Here is a 22141-nt window from a genome sequence, read left to right as displayed (position 1 = left end):
ACCCTGGAACAGGAGGTTTGAATATCCCTCTCCCAACATCCTGGGGCACAGGAATGCTGTGTTAGAATTAAAAGTTCTCACAAAACAGGAGAGATAGCAAAGCGATAAGAAACTGTCCACAAGCTTGTCATCTTTTCCTTAGTCACCGCTGAACAGAACATTTTAGAATCCAAGACTTATTATCACTGGAAACAGGGAGCTGTCTCATTTTACTGACACGAGAGGAAACATCTTAGTCACAAAGTGCTGTAGAGATCATCTCTATTGTTTCTGCAGTTTCTGGGCAGGTATAAAAGAAGGTGAAAGGCACTCGTCATTGCAACTGGAACGTCACGACAAGACTGGCAAGAAGACACATCTGTGCCGATCAGAACTTCACCAGGATCTCTACAAGATCATCAGTAAGTGGATAATGTTACTTTTGTAACTGGAAGATGCTTTTTCATTAATACATAGTTTACTGTTGGTCACAATAGGAAATTATAGCTTAACCATTATGTATGAGCAGGAGTTCTACATTAGCATAACCTAAAATATCATACACCATGTAAATACACATATATGTATATTTATGTGTATATATATCTGTATTTAATACAGAAATTTTTAAATTTGAACTAGTATTTATTTGTTCTTTCATGTCTAGTTTAATTTGAACACATTGTCCAAGGAAATTATTGACTAATTAGTGGAGCAGACTTTATTAAGAACAAGCTTAATTTTTACAACCAAACGTATGATATAATTTGCCTTTCTATCCAGTCACTGACAATTTAATATTCAAATTAGTATAAAGAAAAGTCATTTAAGGAGATGCTGAGCAAACTGCGCCTGCACAAAAAGAATTATTTCTTCAAAAAATGAGTAGCCTCATTATAGGGAACGTATCTTTACTATTCTTACATAACAATTTAAATGCTGCAACTTTTGTTTTGTTGTCCATCTAGGTTTTGATGTAACAATTAATACAGGATTTGCTAGTAAATAACTAAAGGGACAGGCTGGAGCCAATCCTAAAAGCAGGGTACAGTCATTTGTGTAAAAAATGCAGAAATTTTAGCGATAGACCCAGCGATAAAGGAGTGGTGGGGTTGAAAGGATGGGGAGAGAGAGGTGTACCAACGCCAGGAGCAGATGGAGAACTGAATGCAGTTATTACTTAGATGAAAATAATCATTGCACTTTTACGTTTTCTAGTTGTCACCTCCCTAAGCCAGAAATCCACTTCTTTACAGAAAATAATCCAGTATCGGTCTAATATCGTCCTTGTGCACTGGCAGATTTGGATATCAGAGCTTGCATTGCTCATGGTAAAGGTTGTATTATTAAAGGTCCAAATCCCAGGGCTCAATCTGCACGGTCCAGTTTTAAACTCCTTTTGAGTTTTGGGACAGATTTCTTAGGCAGCAATCCTGATCTTTTGGTTAAATTTCTGCTAAGTTGTTACCAGGAAGGTCTCTTGCCAGTTCTAAATGAAATAATCTCCTGTGCTTGCAAATGCACAAGAGTGGGAAGTAGTATATTGAGAGGCAATAGTGAAAAAGGAGATTTAGGACTCCTAGCAAGGAAATGTAGATATATACTATGAAATCTATTCGTTTTGTACCAGTAGATGTTACAAATCCATGTCTCATGTTCTGGGAGGTAATTTTTACCAGTGCTTAAAGGCTGAAATTCATTTTGTCAGGTGAAAGAAAGAACAGAGAAGAAAAGATTTTTGATCATACTGTCAGCTTCTTGTCCTGTGGAGCAGATTTAAAGAGAGAAAATGTTCCTGCCCCAGAGATCTCTGCAGATGGTTACATTTTTGGCAATTCTTTTTTTTGCCTGTTTTGCAACATGTCAAGACACTGAAAAGTAAGCAATATCATCCTTTTACTTAATATCCTTAGCAGGATATGCTTGCCTTTGATTTAATGGGCTATATCCTTCACTGCTGTCATTTACTCCAGGGCATGGTAGAAGGAAAATTCTATACATTTGATATGACAACATTTTAAATCACCCTCTATACAGTATAAAATTAGACCAATTGCATTTTTAGACGTGTAACGTATACCACATTTCAGCTGACGTTTTTAAACACAGCGCAGCAAACCATGTAAGGATGTTCAACGCAAGCCACGGAAATGGCACATGCTAAAATTCCATATTTAGGTTCCCATTCAGATCCAAATCTGCAGTGGGAGTCGATAGCTGCAGTTAGCTGTTACCTAAACAGCCTGAAATCCAGAAATATTTGCATCCCAGAATTTAGCCTGCCCTCCCCAGCCATATTTAGCTCAAAATTTTTGGTATATCTGAAGAAAATAAGGATTTGTTTTCATTTCAGGGACACCACTGATTTCAGTTAAATTAGTCCTGATGTACAGCTCTGGAAGGAAAGAAACAAACCCAACAATCCTCAAACAGTGAGGTCATGAAAAGGGAATTTTATTCTGGTATTTAAACCTCTGAAAAGATCCCAAATGTGGGAAAGACCAAATCTCTGTAAGAGCTCTTTAATCTTGCTAAGGTAATTTTGTCACTGTCTCCCCAATTCAAGGTGTTCCTTTTGGGAATGGCATAGTGTTTGAGCTTCCCACTTTCAGGAACTGGCTGCCTGAGAAGCTGCCTGAGCCAGCCTGCATGGGAGTGCTCCTGCCGCCAGCTTTGCAAGGGTCAGCACATCATGGCAGACACCACCAACACTCCTTCCTCAGCTTAGAGAAGCATCTAAGATTGATGGATGTGAATCAGCCACGTTTTAAATAGCAGCTTAGATCTGGCTGTGCTTGGCTCCTAACTAACTCCTTCTTCCCCTTGCAGTAAAAGAGCAGTGACAGAGCATCAGCTCATGCATGACAAAGGACGGGCGTTTCAAGGGCTGAAGCGCCTGATGTGGCTCCACAATGCGCTAGGTAGCGTGCACACAGCCAGCAGCAGGGATATTTCGCTTTCAGATGCCACGTGGGATTCGCAGAAGAGCCAAGATCCCTCAGATCTCTACAACAGCATCAGCAGAGACGAGATGAAGCCTGATTCAAGCCTGATGAAGCAGCTGCTGGAACTGATGCAACAAGAGCCAGGCTTCCCCCTGTTAAAGCAGCTGGATTTGCTGCAGTATGTGAAGACCCCAAAGGGTAACTGGAACCCACAAGACCTTTTCAACCTCCTTCCAATCAAAGAGCTGGGCAGCAAGAGAAATCCTAGCACCCAGCCACAGAACTTTTCCCACTAGCTTCCATCCAGCTCAGCCCGTCTGCTTTAGACATGTCATGCTGTAAGGAAAAGCTCTAGCGCAAAGGTGAACTGCAAAAGAAAAATAACGTCCATCTGTTCTGTTAACTCCTCCCAGATGTCGAATAGAGACCCCTGTAAGGACGTAGGTTCTCTGCCCAGCCTGACCACTGTGACTGTGAGAGGGGGGCATTTGTCACAGGCCAGAAATCTCCCTCTCGATGGCAGGGCCCTCCCTGTTTGTCACTGGTATCTCAGGGCTGTGGCAGCTCTTTGTAGCTCTTGGAGCCCACATGTAGCAGGAAGTTAGGTTCATTAATCTGCACATTCACAGGCTCACTGGCAGTCTCATGTTTTGACTCCTGAAGAAGCAGTTACCTCCACACACAGATTCTATTTCACACCTGCCTGCAGTAGTAAGGACTTTTCTTATACTTTAGGTCCAAAGGTTGTTTTTTTTCCTGCTTCTCCAGCATATAGCATATAAAATACTTTAAGCCTCTCATCTCTCAGGTTTTCCTTCAGGGTGGCAAACTTTTCCCAGGCCACAGAGGCAGAAGCTGGCAGCGATCCCCCCAGCCAAAGCCCTAGACATTTACCTTGTTCTGCTGGTGGAAGAGATGAGAATTGGCTCCCGGGTCCCTATTTGAGCCTTTTGTTTCAAGACTTCCTACCTTTTCATGTGAAACCTTCTCTGAGAGCCCCCACAATGCACCACGTTTTCTCGGCAGAAAACCAGTGTCGTGAGGCCACCTGTGTTTCCCCAGAGGAAGAGGTAGCACGTGATTTTGCTATTCACCTTTAATATCCAACTGACCAGCTCTGTCTGAGCAAAGCGAGGTCCAGTTTAATTGCAAAATTAGTCTTTCAGAAATTCAATCTCTGTCATGTGTATTACAAATACATCAGTGTTTCCATCATGTAGGGACTAGATATGCCATTATAAATAATGAAATTCCTCTGTTGCTGATAGACTTCAACTGCATGTGCAGAGGGTATTTTTCAGTGATTAAAACCCAGGAACTCCTTGATGTTGTTAATAATAAAAACCCTTTTCACCCTCTGAATTGCACTTGCTTTTTTTGTAGAAATGTAAACAAAATGAAGCAAAATCCTCTTTTGCTACTATCTCCACACACTTGGGATGAGTATGGAATCACATTTCTTTCATCCTGCCATTCCTCAGAGCTCCCCATTAGATTCCCAAGTCCCATCAAACCAATACTCGAACATTTGGATGTTCCTGAAGAGCTGCGAGGCTCTGGGATTATACTGCCCAAGGAACGAGTTTGCTGGGATGTGGGAGCCCTTCCTCCCCTGAACCTCTCTCCAGGCTGTGCCAGACCAGCACTGGGGGATGAAACCGAGGGGACATGGCTATGAAAAGCTCAAACCTCCGGGAAACGGCTGTGTCCTGCTCAACAGGTCGGTCCATCTGTCCTTCCAGATGTGGGGTTTTTTTTCCCCTTTTGTGCCGAGGGACTGTTTCCTGAGCACTGGGACACTGAGGTGACCATCAGTGTCTTGGTGGCACCTATCCCTGGGAACGCCTCACCCCTGCAGTCACCACACAGTAACCTAATGCACATCAGCTCTGTGGGGATGGGGAAAAAACAACCTCCCCTCTGCTGCGGGCTGGGCGCTAAGGCGAGGCTGCGCGCAGTGAGGCTGCAGGTCACAGCGCCATTGCAGGGACGAGGGATGGAAGCAGGACAGAGCTCCCCAGGCCTGCAGGAGCACTACAGGCAGGCTGACACCCTACATCTTGAAGCGCTGATACCTCTGGCTGGGCCCGATGGAGAAGGAGGCTGATTTGAAGTGAAATACGCGAGTGTCACCACCCCGCCGCTGGACTCGCACCAGCTGCCCTCAGGTGCGCCCGCCCCTCCCTGGGCCCGGGGCACACTGCGCATGCGCCAGGACGCACCCCGCCCCTCCCGACCCCCTCGGGCCAGCGCGGAGACCACCCCCCCCAGGCGCATGCGCTGCTGTCGGGAGAGGGCGGGGCGCGGCAGCCCCGTCCCGGGCAGAGGGCGGGGCCGGGAGGATGGTGGCGCATGCGCGGTGCCGTAGCGGTCCCTGGGGTGCTCGTCCCGTCCGGGTGGCAGTCGGTGCGAGGGGCGGCGGTAGCGGCGCGGGGGCTTCGCTTGTGTCGGTGTCGTTCCTCCATCCGCCAGATCCGCCCCGCCTCTCCGCAGCCGCTTCGCCTGGCTTGGCGGCGCCGGGACGCCGCCGTCGCCTTCGGCTCCTCGCCGCCCCCCTCCCGGGGGGCTCCGGTAAGCCGCCCCCCCCCCGACTCGACGCCCCGGCGATCCCCGTGTTCCCCCCTCCCGGTGCTCCGCATCCCTTCTCCTCCCCCTCCCTGGGGCCCTCTGCCGCTCCCGGGAGGGGGAGCGGGGAGTGCCCCCCCCGAAGCCCCCGGGTCCGGTGGGGCTGCGAGCGCGGGCGCCGCGGGCCGGGTCTCTCCAGCGGCGAGGTCCCCCCCCTGCCCCGGGGGTGCCGTGCTGCGGGCCCGGGGGCGGTGAGGGCACCCTCCTCCCCTCGGGTCGGGGGGCTTGGGCCCCTTTTGTCTCTCCCGGTGATGCTGCCGGGCCCCTCCGCCAGCGCGGCGGGTCGGGCCGCAGGAGGGGCCGGGGAGCCGCTGCCCCCGGGGGCTGCCTCGCCCCACGGCCGGCTCTGGTCCAGCCCCGGGGCCGGGAGCATCCTGCCTCGTCGCCATCCCATCGCCGCGGTGGGTGTCGTTTGGCTCTGAGCGCCGGTCCCCGTAGAAAGGGCAGCTGAGCACTAACAGGTGGTTCGGCACTGGTTACTTTCTCTTTTCTTTCCCTTCCCTTTTATTTTATTTTATTTTTCAGCCCTTTGTAACCTGGTTCTGTCAGATACTTGTCAAGTTCTGTTCTCTAGGAAGTGAAAACCAGAGGCATGGCTCTCACACCTACCCGTGCCATCTCCTCGGGGCTGCGGAGAACGTCACCCTGCCGCTCGCAGGGTGTCACTCAGAGCCGCTCCTCCGTATGGATGTAGTTCCATCTCAAAAAACATATAGCTGGAGCTTCTTATTGGCTCCCATGTCGTTATCTTTTCTGTGAATGAACCTGTAAGCGCAGCAAACAAAATAGTTGGTGCCTGTAAAGGTGCAATAATGATGCTTTGTAAAGATCTGCAAAAAGTAACCAGAAAAGAATAACTCATAAAATGCTGCCAGCGCATTGTAAAAACGGGAAGCGTGCGTCTAACCTGTATTTGTCTGCAATTTCTAGTAATAGTAGTTGCAAAACTCGGTTACCTTACTGTGAGTTATGTTGTGACCAGGAGAACTAGACTAAGAGGTAGTTTTACATTTGAAATCTTTGCATTTTAATGCATTTTAGAAAGTAGAGCTGGGTTGTCAAACGTGCCCTGAAGCTGTGCTGCTGGTTGGAAGTGGCATATCCCGAGATAATCCAGTATGTAAATGTAGGAAACTTACTCTAGGGTGGTTTTTTTAAACTACAGTTTGTTCAAAGGCAGCGTCCCTCTGGATTTTGTCAGATTTGTGAAAGCATCTACTAAAAGTGACCGTGCTTAAAAGCAACTGAATGCATTTTTTTTTTCCCTTCCTCAGTTGCTCCGCTACCGCCTGGCGTTCAGGGTTTTGATAAATTCCCCAGCAAAGGAGACAGCAGGCAGCTGAGGGAGTTATTTCTGCAGCAGTCAAAGGAGGAACAACTTCTGGATTAGATGTTTCAGTGTGATGTTTCAGAATTTTTAACAGTTATTAAAGATAAAATGTATTTTGGGAGAAATAAACACTTGCAGTACTGCCTGAAATTGTGGTTTTTGAGGCATCGTGTTTCTTAAGTTTCCTTCCCTCTTATTTTCAGATCAAAAATGTTCAAAACAGGAAGTTTGACTTGTACCTTTTATTTTGTAAGACTTTTCCCTACTTAGTCTCAGTTTAGACAACTGGGCTGTTAGCGTTTGTTGTTAAAATCTTAACCCTGTGATTCAGCATCACTTAATTGATTGCAGCTCTTGTTTGTTTGAAGGTTATTTGTCATTTATAATGTCAAATGTTTCCTCCCTTCTTCTTTTCTAATAGTCATGGCAATGACAGGCCCAACACCGTGCTCGTCCATGAGTAATCACACCAAGGAGCGAGTTACGATGACAAAGGTGACATTAGAAAACTTCTACAGCAATCTCATCGCACAGCACGAAGAACGAGAGATGAGGTAAAAATCTTTTTTTTTCCTTCCTTTCCAAACTGGGTAAGAGCCAAAAAATATAGAATAACTGCATTTAGTTTTCTGGAGCAGAAGCAAAACCAGACCAATCTTTGCTGAGCGTGTACCAAAACACCTGAGATGGGCACCTGGATGGGGCTTGGCACGAGCATCCAGAGGCAGCTCCTGGGTTTCTGAATCCTGTGGTAGTTTAAAAAAAGCTTTTTGAGTTTCTTCTGCAACCGATTGAAACGTGCTTGTAAATGCAAAAGCAAGACGATTCTTACCAAGTTTTAAAAATCCATATATTTGATTTTGCGACTAAGTAGAAACTAACTTTGGGATGTGCAAGCACAATTCTGAAGTAGAAAGCCAACGTTTACAAACGTCTATCCTGCCTGTGTCTGTTCTGTCACCTCTTCCCGTTTTATGTCCCTGGCTGTAATATTTAAAACTCATTCTGAGCATCAGTTTCAGTTTGAATTATAAAGTGTGATGGAGCTGATAAAGGAGGGTAATCTTTACAAAGACAAGGAGGGATTGCTGTAAGGACTGTCATTTAATGCTAACTTCTTGTCTGTGAGTCAGCTGAACCTATGGCATCTCTTTAAATATATCGGTCAAAATATAACAAGCCATTTAACTGAGAAGCATTACTTTTACTTTCCTTTGGCTGGAACCCTCTAATTTGCTGAATACCCTCCAGTCGTAGCACTGGGGCTTCTGATGTTCTCCCAATTTGCCGTGCAGTCTATAATCAGAATTTTCAAAAAGGTTCAGTGTTTGTTCGCCTGCCGATTTGCTGCCAAAAACCTAACTAGATTCAAGAGGAATGCCTGCTAACTCCAATAACTGCAGAAATGAAGAAGCAATTTAGAAATAAATACTAACTTGCATACGTCTTTTCTTCAAAGCTTCAAATTAGTAAGGAGAGATTGCACTCTAATCCGAACAGAAAATATCACTGATTTAATTCCTTGCTTTCTCTTTGCATAGCTCGTGCTTTTTATTATGAGTGCTATTGTCTACTCCCAAAACCTCAGTGACAGGGTTTTTTCTCTTTAGGATCTTTGTCTGAAGAAACATACTGGACTTTATAATTTCCATATTTTATTATTATTTTTTTTAACAATAGATATGTCTGTGGATGTGCGATTTGGACTTTAAATGGTATTGATAAAACAGACAACGAAGTGTAGATAGGACCAATTAAGGATATTCGGGGGAATTTCAGCATCACTTGGTCATGCTGAGCTATTTAATTCTGCGTGTTGCAGCAGTTGTCTTCTGCCCCTGGAGTTGCTGCTTTGAGTGTGAAATGGGATGACAGGACAGTGCTCGCTGGGTACTTAAATAAGGGCAAAGCAATTTAAATGTGCCTGATCGTGGAAGCGATAACCCAAAATACTATCGTGTCACAGCAGCTGCGTAGTGGCACAGGAGACCGGAAGAGGATCTTGCGAAGAATGACTTGCATAAAGTGAAGGAATTTTTTTGGTATAACATTACAAATGTACTAAAAAAACATATATGGGGAGGCAAAAAACCCCAAACCACCAATCCCAGTTTAACCAGCTATTAACATGATCGGTGTTGGGGAAAAGTTCATTACAAATGTCCCCTGAAGCCATCTCCCCTCTGAAGTCTTGTTTCCTCTCTTTCTTTGCTCCCAAATAATCCTTTTGTACTAAGGTTGTAAATATTTCTGATCCTTTCAGGGGAGAGTATGTGTACAGACATGTTTCCTCTTCCCAAATATTTTAAGTATCTCCGGTATTAGGAAATGGAGAGAAACTTTTCTCATTCTGCATGTGATGAATTTGAGATGCAGAAAAATTACAGCACAAATCCACAGAGATGTTTAGATAGCCAGTTCTCCCTGGGATAAGTGAGACTTTGGTGCTTAAATATTTATTACGGCTCTGGCCTTAAGTGACTTGCCCAGCTGTCCAAGAGAGAGACAAGAATTGAACCCAGATCTCCTCAATCTACATTTGTATACAACGAAAACACACACTTGAATAAGATGTGACACTCAAGGCAGGTTTAGATTGTCAAAATTAGACAGGACAAGGCTAGAATGGTAAAGATGCAATATTAGATTCTTCAACATGAATCTCATGTCCGAGTCTCCCTTATATATCATTTACACTTGTTATTTGCTGGCTTTACATCCTCCTTTCGCAGCAAGCACAGACCAGAGGTGTTGATGTGTGCATGTGATTAAGAAACAATGATTCAACCTTTTTTTTTCTAATTTGTCTCTGCTATAGACAGAAGAAGCTAGAACAAATGATGGAAGAAGAAGGCTTAAAAGATGAAGAGGTAATGAATATGGGAAAATTATCTTAATCATTTGTCTCTAAGCATTTTCTTTTATAAATGGAGATCTGGGATCTTTACTTGGAATAGCTGTGATCTCTATGGAGCCCACCTGCAGAATTGGCATTGTGGTTTGCTTTTGCTTTTTTTTTTTTTTTTAAACTCTAGAAAAGAATCAGGAGGTCAGCACATGCACAAAAGGAAACAGAGTTTCTTCGCCTGAAGAGAACAAGGCTTGGGTTGGAAGACTTTGAGTCTTTAAAAGTAATAGGCAGAGGAGCATTTGGAGAGGTAAGTCCAGAAAAGATGACTAAAACCATTTTCAAATGGCACTGGTATTTGCTTTCTGTAATCTGATAGGATTTCATTAAGTGGAAGCTTTGGGCTTGAAACCCAAATTTGTCAAGAGTTGTAGCGATAATGCTGTATTTGACTCAAATTTTTGCATATTTCCCAGGTGCGACTTGTCCAGAAGAAAGATACAGGGCACGTGTATGCAATGAAAATACTACGTAAAGCTGATATGCTTGAAAAGGAGCAGGTGAGTAGCCACCTTGAGTAGCAACGCTCCCATCCATGTTTTAGATGGGTTTGGGAGGTAATTGTGATGTGTGGAGAGGGGTGATAGGCATCTGTGGTCCAGGTTTACTAGCTAAAAATTATTTGGGTTTTTTCCCCCTCACTTTTTATGGAGGAAATAGGTCAGAAAAATCTTGTATGAATTCATAAAGACCTGTCTTCTAGTGGGCTCTATCAAGTCTTGGGTTTTGGGTTTGTGGGTTTTTTTGTTTTGTTTGTTTGTTTTTTTGGGTTTTTGTTTGTTTGTTTGTTTTGTTTTTGGGGAGTGTGTGTGTGGGTTTTTTCTCCTTAAAGATTCCTTGTAACACTGCACAAATTTGAGGAATATGTATAGGGTTACGGTAGTAGGTACAGGCTATTGTATGTAACTGAATGCTCAGAACAGTGTTTCAACCAACCTCTAATGCCTTGCGTAGTCTTAATGGAAGCTACAATTGTGACACACTTTCCTAAGAGGCTCTTCAGTCTGAAGCAAGGTAGGACTGAACTCACTTTCTACTTGAAAACACGGGGGAGCAGAGCATTTTTTGAAGGACTAGGTTTGTCTTTCTCCAATGGAAGAGAAGGACGATTCTATGGATCTGATTTATGTTCCTCCTCGTTTTATGATGATGTATGTTACACGTAGACATGTGCAAATGATTCTGTATAGATGTCGAGATCGGTTTTACTGCATTTCTGATTTATGGAATCAGATATAAATATCAAAGTGATGTGACTGCTGGAATTCTGACTCGGAAAGACATAAAGTAGTGGTGTTTAACTTCTGGAAATACAGTGGTCCAAGACAACTGTTTCTTGTTCAGCACTGGGATGAATTTAGGAAGCACTCTTGTGTGTGTGTTTGTAAAATCAGGAACTGGTTTCCTTTTCTGAAAGTACTTGTGTAAAAACCAAACAGCAGTGTGTTCACGCGTGACCTTTATGCAGCACCGTGCTGTGGTCTAAATCTGTGGGAACAGGCTGAAGCCATATCTGAAGGGCATGCTAACTGTTTCAAGAAGAGCTAGAATCTGAGAGATCTAATTATTAGATATTTTTGTAAAAAAAAAAAAAAAAAAATTCTGTATAGGATTAATCTGGTTTTATAATCAACCATACGTTTCTCCTCCTGAATCTTTCCACTGTAAAAAAAGGTGGAGTGGTATGTTAACTAAGTGTTTTTAAGATAAGTGTTTTCATAGTGTCCCATTTCACTTGTACAGTTCTGATTTGAAGGGGACCAAAATGCCATAAGAATGGAAAGAATAAAACCATAAACATGGGTTGTCTTTGTGTACAGAACCTTGTTGTTCAGGAGGGTGGCTTAAATTTATCTAGCTTGAGTTTTTGCTTAAAAGAATAAGGTTAGTGCTCTCTTGCTTTCCTACATATGTCTCAGTGTATGGCAGCAAAAGTCACGCAATAAGTATAAATGTTACTCAAGTGTAAATGTCCAACGGCAAAAGTCCCCGTAAACTTTCCAGTGGAAACTTTTGCATGTAAAAGGGTCTCTCAGATCTTCATGCTGATCAGTAAAATGGAGTTGGTGTTCAATGGGCTTTATCAGATTGGGGAAAAAAACCCCAAAACATTCTGGAAAATTATAGCTGTTTAATGAAAGCTTCTCACCTTCTTTGCTGTCAGAAGCATGACTCTTGGATTTGATTTTCAACATGTTATGCTATTTTATTACCTGAAAATACTGAGGGGTGAAACTATTAAAGTTTTGATGGTGTTTCTGCCCTCGTGCAGAAGTTTGACTGCTGTCTTTTCAATATTTGATTCTTTTCAATGTAATACTTGAATTGTCTGTGAAATAAATCTATCTAATAAAACCTAGACTTGTAATTAATCAAATGCATATGTGTATCTCCAGGTTGGCCATATTCGTGCGGAGAGGGACATTCTAGTGGAGGCAGACAGTTTGTGGGTGGTGAAAATGTTCTATAGTTTTCAGGACAAGCTAAACCTCTACCTTATCATGGAGTTCCTGCCAGGAGGTAACTACCTGCAATCAAAAGGCTGCTTTCCTTTTCTTTGTGGATTTCTAATTTCTCAATTACAAATGTAGTCTGGGACCAGAGTGTATGTGGTTACCGTACAGTGGCACTTGTACTGAACATTACTTTGTGAGGAAACAAGTCATTGTAGAGCTTTCTGCTTTTAGGAGTTAGGGTGCTGAGGTCTTGGGTCAGGCTGGAGGTTATCTGCTTGAGTTGGCCTTTATGATCTGCCAGTACTTGCCCTTTCTGTGCCTTGGCTATCTATAGAACCATAACATAACTGTTTTTTCATTTTCTAACCTTTTGCTTTGAGCTGGCTTGCAGCAAGAGTAACTTACAGGGTCCTTTTTTCAGAGGATGATGATGTTTGTCCTTGAATGATAATGCTACTGTAACTCACTTAAGAAGGTTGTACTGAAAGCCTGTAATGTGTGACTAATGAAACCACAAGAATGCTTTCTGAGATGACACTGCACAAATGCAACCTGTTTTTTGTAACAGCTCTGTTGCTGAAAGTATCTATTTTAATCTGTGATTCAGATGTGTAGTGAAGAGTAGCAGGCTGTAACTGATGCTTCTTTACTGCTATTTCATCTTTATGCTCTTTAGCTGTCTCAGTAAGTTTAATGCAACTACAATACAAGCCTTTCCACATGCAGCAATATAGGGGAAAATAGAAAAATTTGTCAGAGAGGTGCTGGGGAGCTGTATTACTTCATACAAAATAAGTTCGGATTTCCCGAGTTTTAAATAGCATAGTTCTTTTCTTTGTAAATGCCTTCAAAGTGAGTGAGAGTGGAGTTTGCGTGTTCACTTGTATTTACCTTTGCTATTCGTGGCTGGGCTTCTAGGTGATATGATGACACTGTTGATGAAAAAAGACACTCTAACAGAAGAAGAGACGCAGTTCTATATAGCTGAGACCGTGCTAGCCATTGATTCCATTCATCAGCTGGGTTTTATCCATCGGGACATAAAGCCAGACAACCTTCTTCTGGATAGCAAGGTATGTACTAACCACTGGCTGGGTAAATAGGTCTTGTGATCTTTAATAGTGACCCAAACTAGTGTTGACAGTTGTGAAAGAAGATAGTGCTTCTCTTAGACCTGTTCCTTCGAGCTTTTGAGGGCATATCTGCCATATTGCTGGGGGGAAAGACAGACCTCTCCTCCACCTCCAGCTGTATTCATGCCTCACTGTGAGCTCTCTTCTGACAGTTGTTGAAGCTAATTTTGGTTATTTCAGCTGCAATTTAAAACAGGCAGTTTCAGTTCTCCCCTCTTAGTCAAAGATGTTTCCTTTTGGTCTCACATCTGTTCTGTTCATGCCTGCCAACTACTGGGTAGATGAGCATATCGAATGCAAAGGATGGAGCTGTTCCGTTAGTGAGACTGAAAACTGAGATATTATCTCCCTTGGAATCAGGATGTATTTCGGAAGGCTGGCCAGGCCACCCGATTGCTTCTAGATAGTTATTGCAGGCAGTTTGCAGAAGCTTGATTGTTTAACTATCCTCCTATTGCTCATACAAGTTTGCTTAAAATTTAGTTTGCTTGGGAAAAGTTTGCCAACAGTAAATAATTACCACTAGCCAGCTAATGCACTGTTGGGATTACTGATGTAATTCAGTATGGCTACATCTAGACATAGATAAATTTAGGACTTTGAGAAGGATGTATATTTTAGATATATACATGTAAAAATTGCACCTAGTCAGTGTGGTCGCATCGTACAGAGTAGGACAGATCCAATCACTGAATTCTCTTTATCACCGTTTCTCTTTATCTCTTGGGGTCAACGCAGAATCCAGGGACTACAGTTCCCTCTGGGATCTTTGCTTTCAGTCTGAAGTGGTCAGCGGCTTGCAGGAGCAGAGGTTTCTTGAAGTAAATAGCTACTGGGCTTTTTCTGTGTAGTAGTGATGAAAGTATTAATAGCTTGATTCTATGTACACATCCAGTCTTAGGCTAAAACAAGGAATGCAAAAAGAGTACATCTATTTATTATACAAAATAAAGGGAGGGGAAGAAGTAGAAAAGTTTATTTGCTCTGATCATGTCTCATACTGGTTTTGTATTTTGGGGTTTGTTTGTTTGTTTCTAGGGCCACGTGAAACTCTCAGATTTTGGTCTATGTACTGGACTAAAGAAAGCCCACAGGACAGAATTTTATAGAAACTTGAACCATAGTCTTCCTAGTGACTTCAGTAAGTTATTTGGCTTCAGAAGGGTATCTGTGTACTTGCTCTCGGTGCCTGACATAACTTGTTTCAATGCGAGGCTAGAAGGCTGCAGTGGGGCTCTAATAATAAATGTTGCATCTTGAAGTGTAATTTTGATTTTCTGTAAAACATATTTATAAAAATAATTTCAGTTACTTTAATGTACAAAACCGTCTTCATTTCCAGAAGTTGGTCTTTGAAATAGACTCTGCTGTAGCTCTTCTTCATGTTATAAACCTCTAATGAAAACTCAGTGTGACTTGGTAGATGCTGGCTGTATCTCGAGTGTTATTTAAATTAAAAAGTGAGCACACAGTCTCTTTGACTATTCAGTAATTTTCTCAAGGGGAATAACTTTGATCATGGAGTTGAAAAAACCCTGAAAGCATGGATCACTGATGACAGGCTTGATAAAATTTATCAATATTCTATATTGATAAATATAGAAAATATCCTCTCCTGTGAGGACAGACTGAGAGAGTTGGGGTTGTTCAGCCTGGAGAAGAGAAGGTTGCAGGGAGACCTTAGAGTCCCTTCCAGTCCCTGAAGGGGCTCCAGGAAAGCTGGAGAGGGGCTGGTGACAAGGGCAGGGAGTGACAGGACAAGGGGAATGGCCTGAAGCTGCAGGAGGGGAGATGGAGATGGGATGTGAGGCAGAAATCCTTCCCTGTGAGGGTGCTGAGGCCCTGGCACGGGTTGTCCAGAGAAGCTGTGGCTGCCCCTGGCTCCCTGGCAGTGTTCAAGGCCAGGTTGGATGGGGTTTTGGGCAACCTGGGCTAGTGGAGGGTGTCCCTGCCCATGGCAGGGGGTGGAACTAGATGGGCTTTGAGGTCCTTTCCAACCCAAACCATTCTATGATTTGGAAGTAGCTGACAGGTTTAGGGTATTGACAGATGTCAGTGGAAGAGGTTACATTGCTTGCTTTGCTCTTAATGTCAGCTGCCACTGCCTGCTTGAGGTTGCTGACCCCTCTGATCTGCCACTGCAGGCACCCCTTAGATTGTGCCAGGTAAATACACTGAGCAAGACAAGGCTGAGGCAGCTTAATTAGTTCATCTCTGCTGATGTGGCTTATCTTCAGTGAGCTGAGTTAAGGTGTGCTTCCACAAATACCTCCAGCTTCACTGCAGTGGGAAACTTTGGCCGTAGGGGCCAGTGATGAGCACCTGGGGACTGTAACCCCTTCCCAGCAGGGCTGAATACGCAATGGGCTGTCTGTCCAGGCCCTGGCGACCTTCTTTGATGTTGTAAAGGAGATTTTTAGTGTAATGGTTTGGTGGTAAAAATGTACAGGATTCAGTCATGTATATTCCAATCTCCTTTAGCTTTCCAGAACATGAATTCCAAAAGGAAAGCAGAGACTTGGAAGAGAAATAGACGGCAGTTGGTAAGTACGTTTCACCTGCTTGGAAATGTTCCCTGCCGAACAGTTGCATTCAAATGGCCTGTGTATTTAAGTGACAGGCATTAATCCATTTCAGAGATCTGAACAATGCTGAAATAAAAAGATTCATGCTTTTTCTTTTTAAAAGAGGAATGCCTCTAGTTTGTCCTTCACCCATCTGCTGAACAGCTGGTGACATATGTGCCTGAGATAGATAGCACTGCTGTAATTATTTACATTGATAATCTGATGCCTCCCAGCTAAAACTAACAGTTCTTGCCACTTTCAGTATAACACAGGTCTAATGACCCGTTCCAAGGTGTATACAGATAGTGGTACCTTTCCCCATTTCCCTGATGGTATTTTAAGACTCCTTCACACGAACATGTTGATTTTGTTCCTACGTATATTGAAATAAAGGTTTTAAACAGCTTTGCCAAAGGATCTTGGAGACAATCTGGTGTCTTCCTCAAAATAACCATTGTTGCGTAAGTTCCCGCTCCCATATCAGGCAGTTTTCTCTAAAGATATATAACTGATGGTATTTGTTCCAGGCTTTTTCTACCGTGGGAACTCCGGATTACATTGCCCCTGAAGTTTTCATGCAGACCGGATACAACAAGCTTTGTGACTGGTGGTCACTTGGGGTCATCATGTACGAGATGTTGATCGGTAAGAAACGGGCAGTGCACAAGTTTTAAGCAGGAATTGTGGTGTAGGACATCAGCTGTATTTATGTGCTTGGCATAGCAAAGCATCCACTCCTTGCATGGTTTGTGAGGTTTGTTCTCACACACTGTAGACTTTGGTAACTACAGGAACTGGTTTTGCTTTATACAAGATTGTATCTTTCTTTTTTTTCAGGTTATCCACCGTTCTGTTCTGAGACTCCTCAGGAAACATATAAGAAAGTAATGAATTGGAAAGAGACTCTGACATTTCCTCCAGAAGTTCCAATATCTGATAAAGCAAAGGATCTTATTTTAAGGTGCCAGCCATATGGTTTGCCAGTTAAGATAATACTAATTTTCTTGTCTTGCAAACTGTACTACGTTTCTCTCATAGCTTGCTTCACATGAAAAAAAAAAAACCCTGATGCTTGTGACAGCTACATACTGTTACGCACACGCATCAAATGCTGAATCTGTGGACAAATACATTTGTCTCTGAGATCATATAGTGGAGCACTGACTGAACTATGCTGAAAAGGAGCTCCCATGTAAGTGCTGCTAGTCTGGCAAAATACAAATGTTTCTGCTCTTTATTTTGTCTGTGAGCTTCTTGTGGAAGCAACTTAATCTTTTTGCCAGAGCTAGTTTCTCACAATAGCAATGGTTTTGACGTTGTATGCACTGGAGCATACAAACGTATCCCAGTGCATGCTGACTCTTGCATTTGTATTTTCAGTCACTTATCTGTTCTCAGGACAGAAATATAAATGTCTAGCATTTTAGGCTTTATATGTTCTCCTGCTCTATGCTGGTCCTGAAACAGAAAGGGCATATTATCTTGTTGTGAAAGAATACCACATCTTAATTGTAGCATTTAACATGACATTCCTAAGCATAACTTTGTGTGTTGGTTTTGCAGTGGGAGTTCTTAACCTTCACCACTTAGATGTTAAGAAACCGTAGTAGTAACAGTTCAGAAAGCCGTTCCATTTCTGGATGGAATGCTTTTGTTTTCATTCTTCACTTTCATTCTTCCTTTCATCCCAGATTTTGCTGTGAATGGGAGCACAGAATTGGTGCATCTGGTGTGGAGGAAATAAAGAGTAACCCATTCTTTGAAGGGGTTGATTGGGAGCATATCAGGTAAGATGCTTCGCAGAAAAGCAAGCTGCTCTTCTCTGTAGACTGTTTAAAGCTAGTCCTGTTCAGCAGGAGGGAGCAGCTTGACTGGTGTTTATGATACCCAGGTGTCGGTGAGAATATTTTGTTCCTTATCTGAAGCTTGCCAAGGTTTAGGTACCTTCAGTCTTTGATTCTGTTAAGAAATGGAAAGTGGCTGAATCCTGCTTGCTTCTGCCTTTGAAATCTTAACGCTGAATCTGCTTTTCTTGGCAGAGAGAGACCTGCTGCAATTTCGATAGAAATTAAAAGTATTGATGATACCTCAAACTTTGATGAATTTCCAGAATCTGATATACTTAAACCAACAGGTAAATACTTTGATTCTGCATGTAAACAATCCTTCCTCTTCTCCAGTAGAATACTGTAACTTCCCTGTTAATCAGAGCAAGGATCTTAGTAGATGGTAGGGGTTCTTTTTAATCATGATGAAATTTTTAGCTTCGTAGTCTTGAGATGCAGGGGTGCGCAAGCTGTTATTTGGGTTGCAGGGGATGGGATGCAGACTTGTAAACGATGCAGGAGCCGTCTGAGAAAGGGCACCTCTGAGAGGCAGCAGAGCTCCCTGCAAGTTCAGATCTCAGTGGGACCTGTGAGCCTGACACTGCGAGAACCCCTTGGGACTGGCTAATTCTCATGTCTAACAGTTAGTATTAGGGTAGGGAGAGGCTGGGACAGAAGGGGACAATACGTTTTGGTGTAATCTAAAGGATCCTTGTATTTACATGTCAAAGCATAGTCACGCATTTGCTCCATATGTTACAGCAGTTCTTGACTGGGGTTGAAGAATGCAACTGAACACCTAGATTTATGATATTTCTTCCTTTTAGAAGTATTCCCCCCTACTGCACATCCAGTGTGTTGGATGAAAATAAACTTTGGAGTCTTCAAAAGATAATTGTATTTTTTCTGTGTCTTATCAGTGGCAACAAGCAACCATCCAGAGACTGACTACAAGAACAAAGACTGGGTCTTTATCAATTACACCTACAAGCGTTTTGAAGGTCTGACAGCCCGAGGAGCAATACCATCCTATATGAAAGCAGGAAAGTAATAAATCTCTACCTGGGACAACTTCTGAGCCGTGGAATACTGTTCCTATACTTTGGGTTTATACCCATAAAAGAACTTTTTCTTTTTTTTAAAGAAAACACGAGGGCTATCAACTCTTGGAGAAGACTTCAGGACCCTGTTTTGTTACACACCCTGGTTGTTACTAAGGATTTTTTTCTTTCTGCGCCATTGAAAAATTCCACAAAATGTTTGCGTCATCTCTGCTGCAAGCACGTTTTGCTGCTTCAGGAGCAAGAGTTTCCGTTTTCTTTTTAAATTCTTTGCCAGATTATACAGTCCAGCGGGAGATGAGAGCAAGCCTTCATGTTGACGTTGCAAAGCACGTGGTGTTTATATGGACTGTTTTGCCAGTCCTGCATTAAGCGACAAACTCAATCTGCCAATTCTGCCAGCACTGTTTTCCCAGTGGCTAAGGACTTCAGTACAGAGGAAACAAAGCAATAATTAAAGCTTGAAATAGACAACTCTCCAGTAAACTATCAAGTAGAAGGATACAACTTGTATTGCCTTAACCTTAGTTTGTAGTGCTGTTTTTTATAATGCTACTTGGAAGCCTCTTTAATAGCATTTCTCAACTCTGTCGCAGTGGCCTCCAGTTGTGGTGCACTTTACTTTTGGTACTAAAACAGTGACCCTCTAGCCATTTAGTATTTTTTCTAAATTAAAAAATTGTGCAACGCTTTTTTTAAATTTTTTTTTTTCTTTTCTAGACAGTGATAGGAGAAATGGGGCCACTTCCTCTGCCGAGCGCCAACAGTTTTCAGTTACGGTATGAACGGATGGATCTATGAACAATGCAGATCATAAGAACTACAGCTGGTAACACACATGAATCTGGAATTAGGGCAGAGAGGGAGGGGAAATTCATTTAACCTGATCATTGGTGGGCATCTTGTGTAGAGTTGGGTCAGTTTGAGGCTTCCCATTCCTGCTGCTGCCATCTTTTGGCCACTTTAAAGATCTGCTGCATCTTCATTGGTTTAAAGACTAAACCATGTTTTGTGGCCTTTTTGCACTTGGTTTTGAGCAGAACAGTATCAGATTCTTCTGTGAATCTTGATGACTGAGGCCTCCCTGGCTTTTCCTTACAGAGCTCCTCTTGCTGCCATGGCTGAGCCATCTGTCCACGTCGTCTTCCAAAGAGACGGTGCCTCCTGAGGTCACTTTTGGGGCAGTGGAACCCACTGTGTCCATGCTTTGATTATTGCCTAGCATAATTTGTAAGAGTACATTCAGTTATGATCAGGATGCTCTCCAGGAGAGCCCCAAAGTGCCTTTCCTTGGCATCTCTTGGAACATGACTGCATTTTGGGAGGGAGGATTTTGTCTGGGTTGAGCTTTTGGTAATTCTCTTTTATAATCATGAGCTCCACTTTGCACCCATTTTGTAGTTAACTCTGTACTCCCAGGGGCAGGTGCCTTTGTGCCTGCCTGGTCCCAGTCTTTAATTTCCAATTATTTTTTTTTAAAGATAAATTTAATGAGGTTTCTAAAAGTATGTATCAATTTGAACTATCTTGGATTCTTGCAAACTTTTATTGGTGCTGAACACTAACTACATAGCACAGACAAAAGAAAAAAAAAGGCTGTTTGGAAACAAAGCTAGAGCAATGTTTCAAAGGAAAAGGAAAGCTTTTGGTTATATTTAGTCCTAACTTTCTAGATTGGGAAATGAAAGAAAATGGGTTTGTAGTGAAATGTTGTTTTTTTAATAGGTGCTTTTAGAGAATTTTTACCTAGATGTCTTTTGAGCTGAGTGCCATTATGAAGGACTGATTGGGGGTAAAAGTACCATATATAGCTAAAACTGGGTGATAATATGTTAGCATCCTCTCCTTCACCACCCCTTGTGCTTTTCTGTATGTGTCCTAGGAGTTTAATGAATTGCCATAAGCGTTTTAGATACCAGTTGGATCCTACAGAGCTGAAATGCAAAACCAGCCTTAATTAGATGTAGCAAGATTGCTGTAGTCAGTAGGGCTTACTCAGATGACTAAGGGCTAACTGAAATAATGATTTATAGGATCAGGCTTTTTGTCAACTAGTCAGTAATATCATCTTCTGCTCCCTTTTTATTTTTTTATGAAGGACTGATACCAACTTCTCAGATTGCTCCATCTCTATCCCACAGTTTCTTCTAGCCATTTGAAAATGTTGCCTTAAACCATTAGAAAACTAAGGAATTTTTAAAAAATGTTTTGATACAAATACTTCTAACAGCTTAGTTACTGCCTTAAAAAATAAAATCAAAATCCTTTAAAGCTGCTGTGGATTAGTAAGAAATGATTTTGAGAGAGTGTAGCTGCGTTATTTGCCCTTTACTAAAAGGGACTGGCATTTTTATTTATCAATACCAAAGATGAAGCTACACAATTATAAGTTGTGATAACCTGCTGTGAAAAAAACCCCTGTATATTGATATGTATTGTGCATTTTTAGTGCATGTGTTTTAAAGTCTTCTGAAACCTCAGCTTGTTCACTCTTTGAGTTAAAGGTGAAGTTTTTCAAAGGCACAAGGAGCAGTTGGGTACCTCAATCCTGTTGTCTTTCAGTAGAAGCAGGATATCCTTGACTATAGACCTCTTGTTATCACCATTACATTTTAAGCCTGCTTCCTAGGACAGCTCTTCAACACCAGGAAAAACATACAGCATCTTCTTTCTAGGATCCATACTTCACTAATGGATGCAGATTTTTGTATGTCTGTTCCATCTCCCACATTAGCCAAACATTTTTCTTAGCTGCTGACTTGTGTATTGAGCTTGTGTGTATCTTTTTAGCTCTCTTTTTTTAGCTGCAAGCAGTTGCTGGACTTCTAGGAGTAATTCTGATCTGAATTTCCAATGGATCTGAAGCTGAATTATGCTGCCAGTTCGTCTCTTTATCATGCCTAGCACAAAACTGCACTAAGTGTTTCTTATCACTGTGCCCTGACTCTGCCTTAACCTGTAAGTTGAAAAAGTGTTCTGTAAATATTTAAAAGCTGTTACTAAATTGCACTGTAAAATTTGGCAAGTGTATTCTGTGTTGCTGGAGGAGCCAACTTTTTGTGGAACAATCTTCCCATTGTGTTGTGTAAATAAAAACCTTAGTAAGCACAGTTTTGCTAGTATGTTTTGTTTTACAAACTGGAATCTCTCAGGTTTGGGGTTTTTTCCAGACTTGAAACTGATTTTAGAGTCAAGGGCTTGGTATGAGAATGCAACTCACAGGCTGAAGACTGCAATTCCTAAAGATGTGCAGCAGCTGTGAAGAAATGAGCCCCCTATTAATGATGAAAGACAGTGCTGATCTTCAGAAG

At 42.5% G+C, this 22141-nt stretch overlaps 2 protein-coding genes across 2 annotated transcripts; both read left to right on the top strand.

Annotated features, from left to right (window-relative positions):
• The first annotated feature begins 1768 nt into the window (after positions 1–1768).
• LOC129196574 (parathyroid hormone 4-like) lies at positions 1769–3220 on the top strand. The gene is made up of 2 exons (XM_054804304.1): positions 1769–1857; positions 2809–3220. The coding sequence occupies exons 1-2, from the start codon at positions 1769–1771 to the stop codon at positions 3218–3220; spliced, it is 501 nt and encodes a 166-aa protein (XP_054660279.1).
• Positions 3221–5269: 2049 nt separating this feature from the next.
• On the top strand, positions 5270–21940 carry STK38 (serine/threonine kinase 38). Its single transcript, XM_054803876.1, has 14 exons — positions 5270–5495; positions 7301–7433; positions 9698–9749; positions 9915–10037; positions 10204–10287; positions 12184–12307; positions 13162–13316; positions 14415–14517; positions 15858–15919; positions 16471–16588; positions 16781–16904; positions 17635–17730; positions 17983–18077; positions 18690–21940. Exons 2-14 carry the CDS (start codon positions 7303–7305, stop codon positions 18818–18820), a joined length of 1398 nt encoding a protein of 465 aa, XP_054659851.1. The 5' UTR covers positions 5270–5495; positions 7301–7302; the 3' UTR covers positions 18821–21940.
• The last annotated feature ends 201 nt before the right edge of the window (positions 21941–22141 follow it).

The sequence above is a fragment of the Grus americana genome, chromosome 25, assembly GCF_028858705.1.
Source record: "Grus americana isolate bGruAme1 chromosome 25, bGruAme1.mat, whole genome shotgun sequence".
In the NCBI taxonomy this organism is placed as follows: domain Eukaryota; kingdom Metazoa; phylum Chordata; class Aves; order Gruiformes; family Gruidae; genus Grus; species Grus americana.
Note: the sequence above shows the minus strand (reverse complement) of the source record. Positions and strands in the feature narration are given on the sequence as shown.

Coding starts and splice junctions, on each gene's coding strand:
- LOC129196574 (XM_054804304.1), top strand. CDS start 1,769: ATGTTCCTGCCCCAGAGATCTCTGCAGATGGTTACATTTTTGGCAATT. Junction 1,858..2,808: donor ACATGTCAAGACACTGAAAA/GTAAGCAATATC, acceptor TTCCCCTTGCAG/TAAAAGAGCAGTGACAGAGC.
- STK38 (XM_054803876.1), top strand. CDS start 7,303: ATGGCAATGACAGGCCCAACACCGTGCTCGTCCATGAGTAATCACACC. Junction 14,518..15,857: donor TAGTCTTCCTAGTGACTTCA/GTAAGTTATTTG, acceptor AATCTCCTTTAG/CTTTCCAGAACATGAATTCC. Junction 17,731..17,982: donor GTTGATTGGGAGCATATCAG/GTAAGATGCTTC, acceptor TTTTCTTGGCAG/AGAGAGACCTGCTGCAATTT.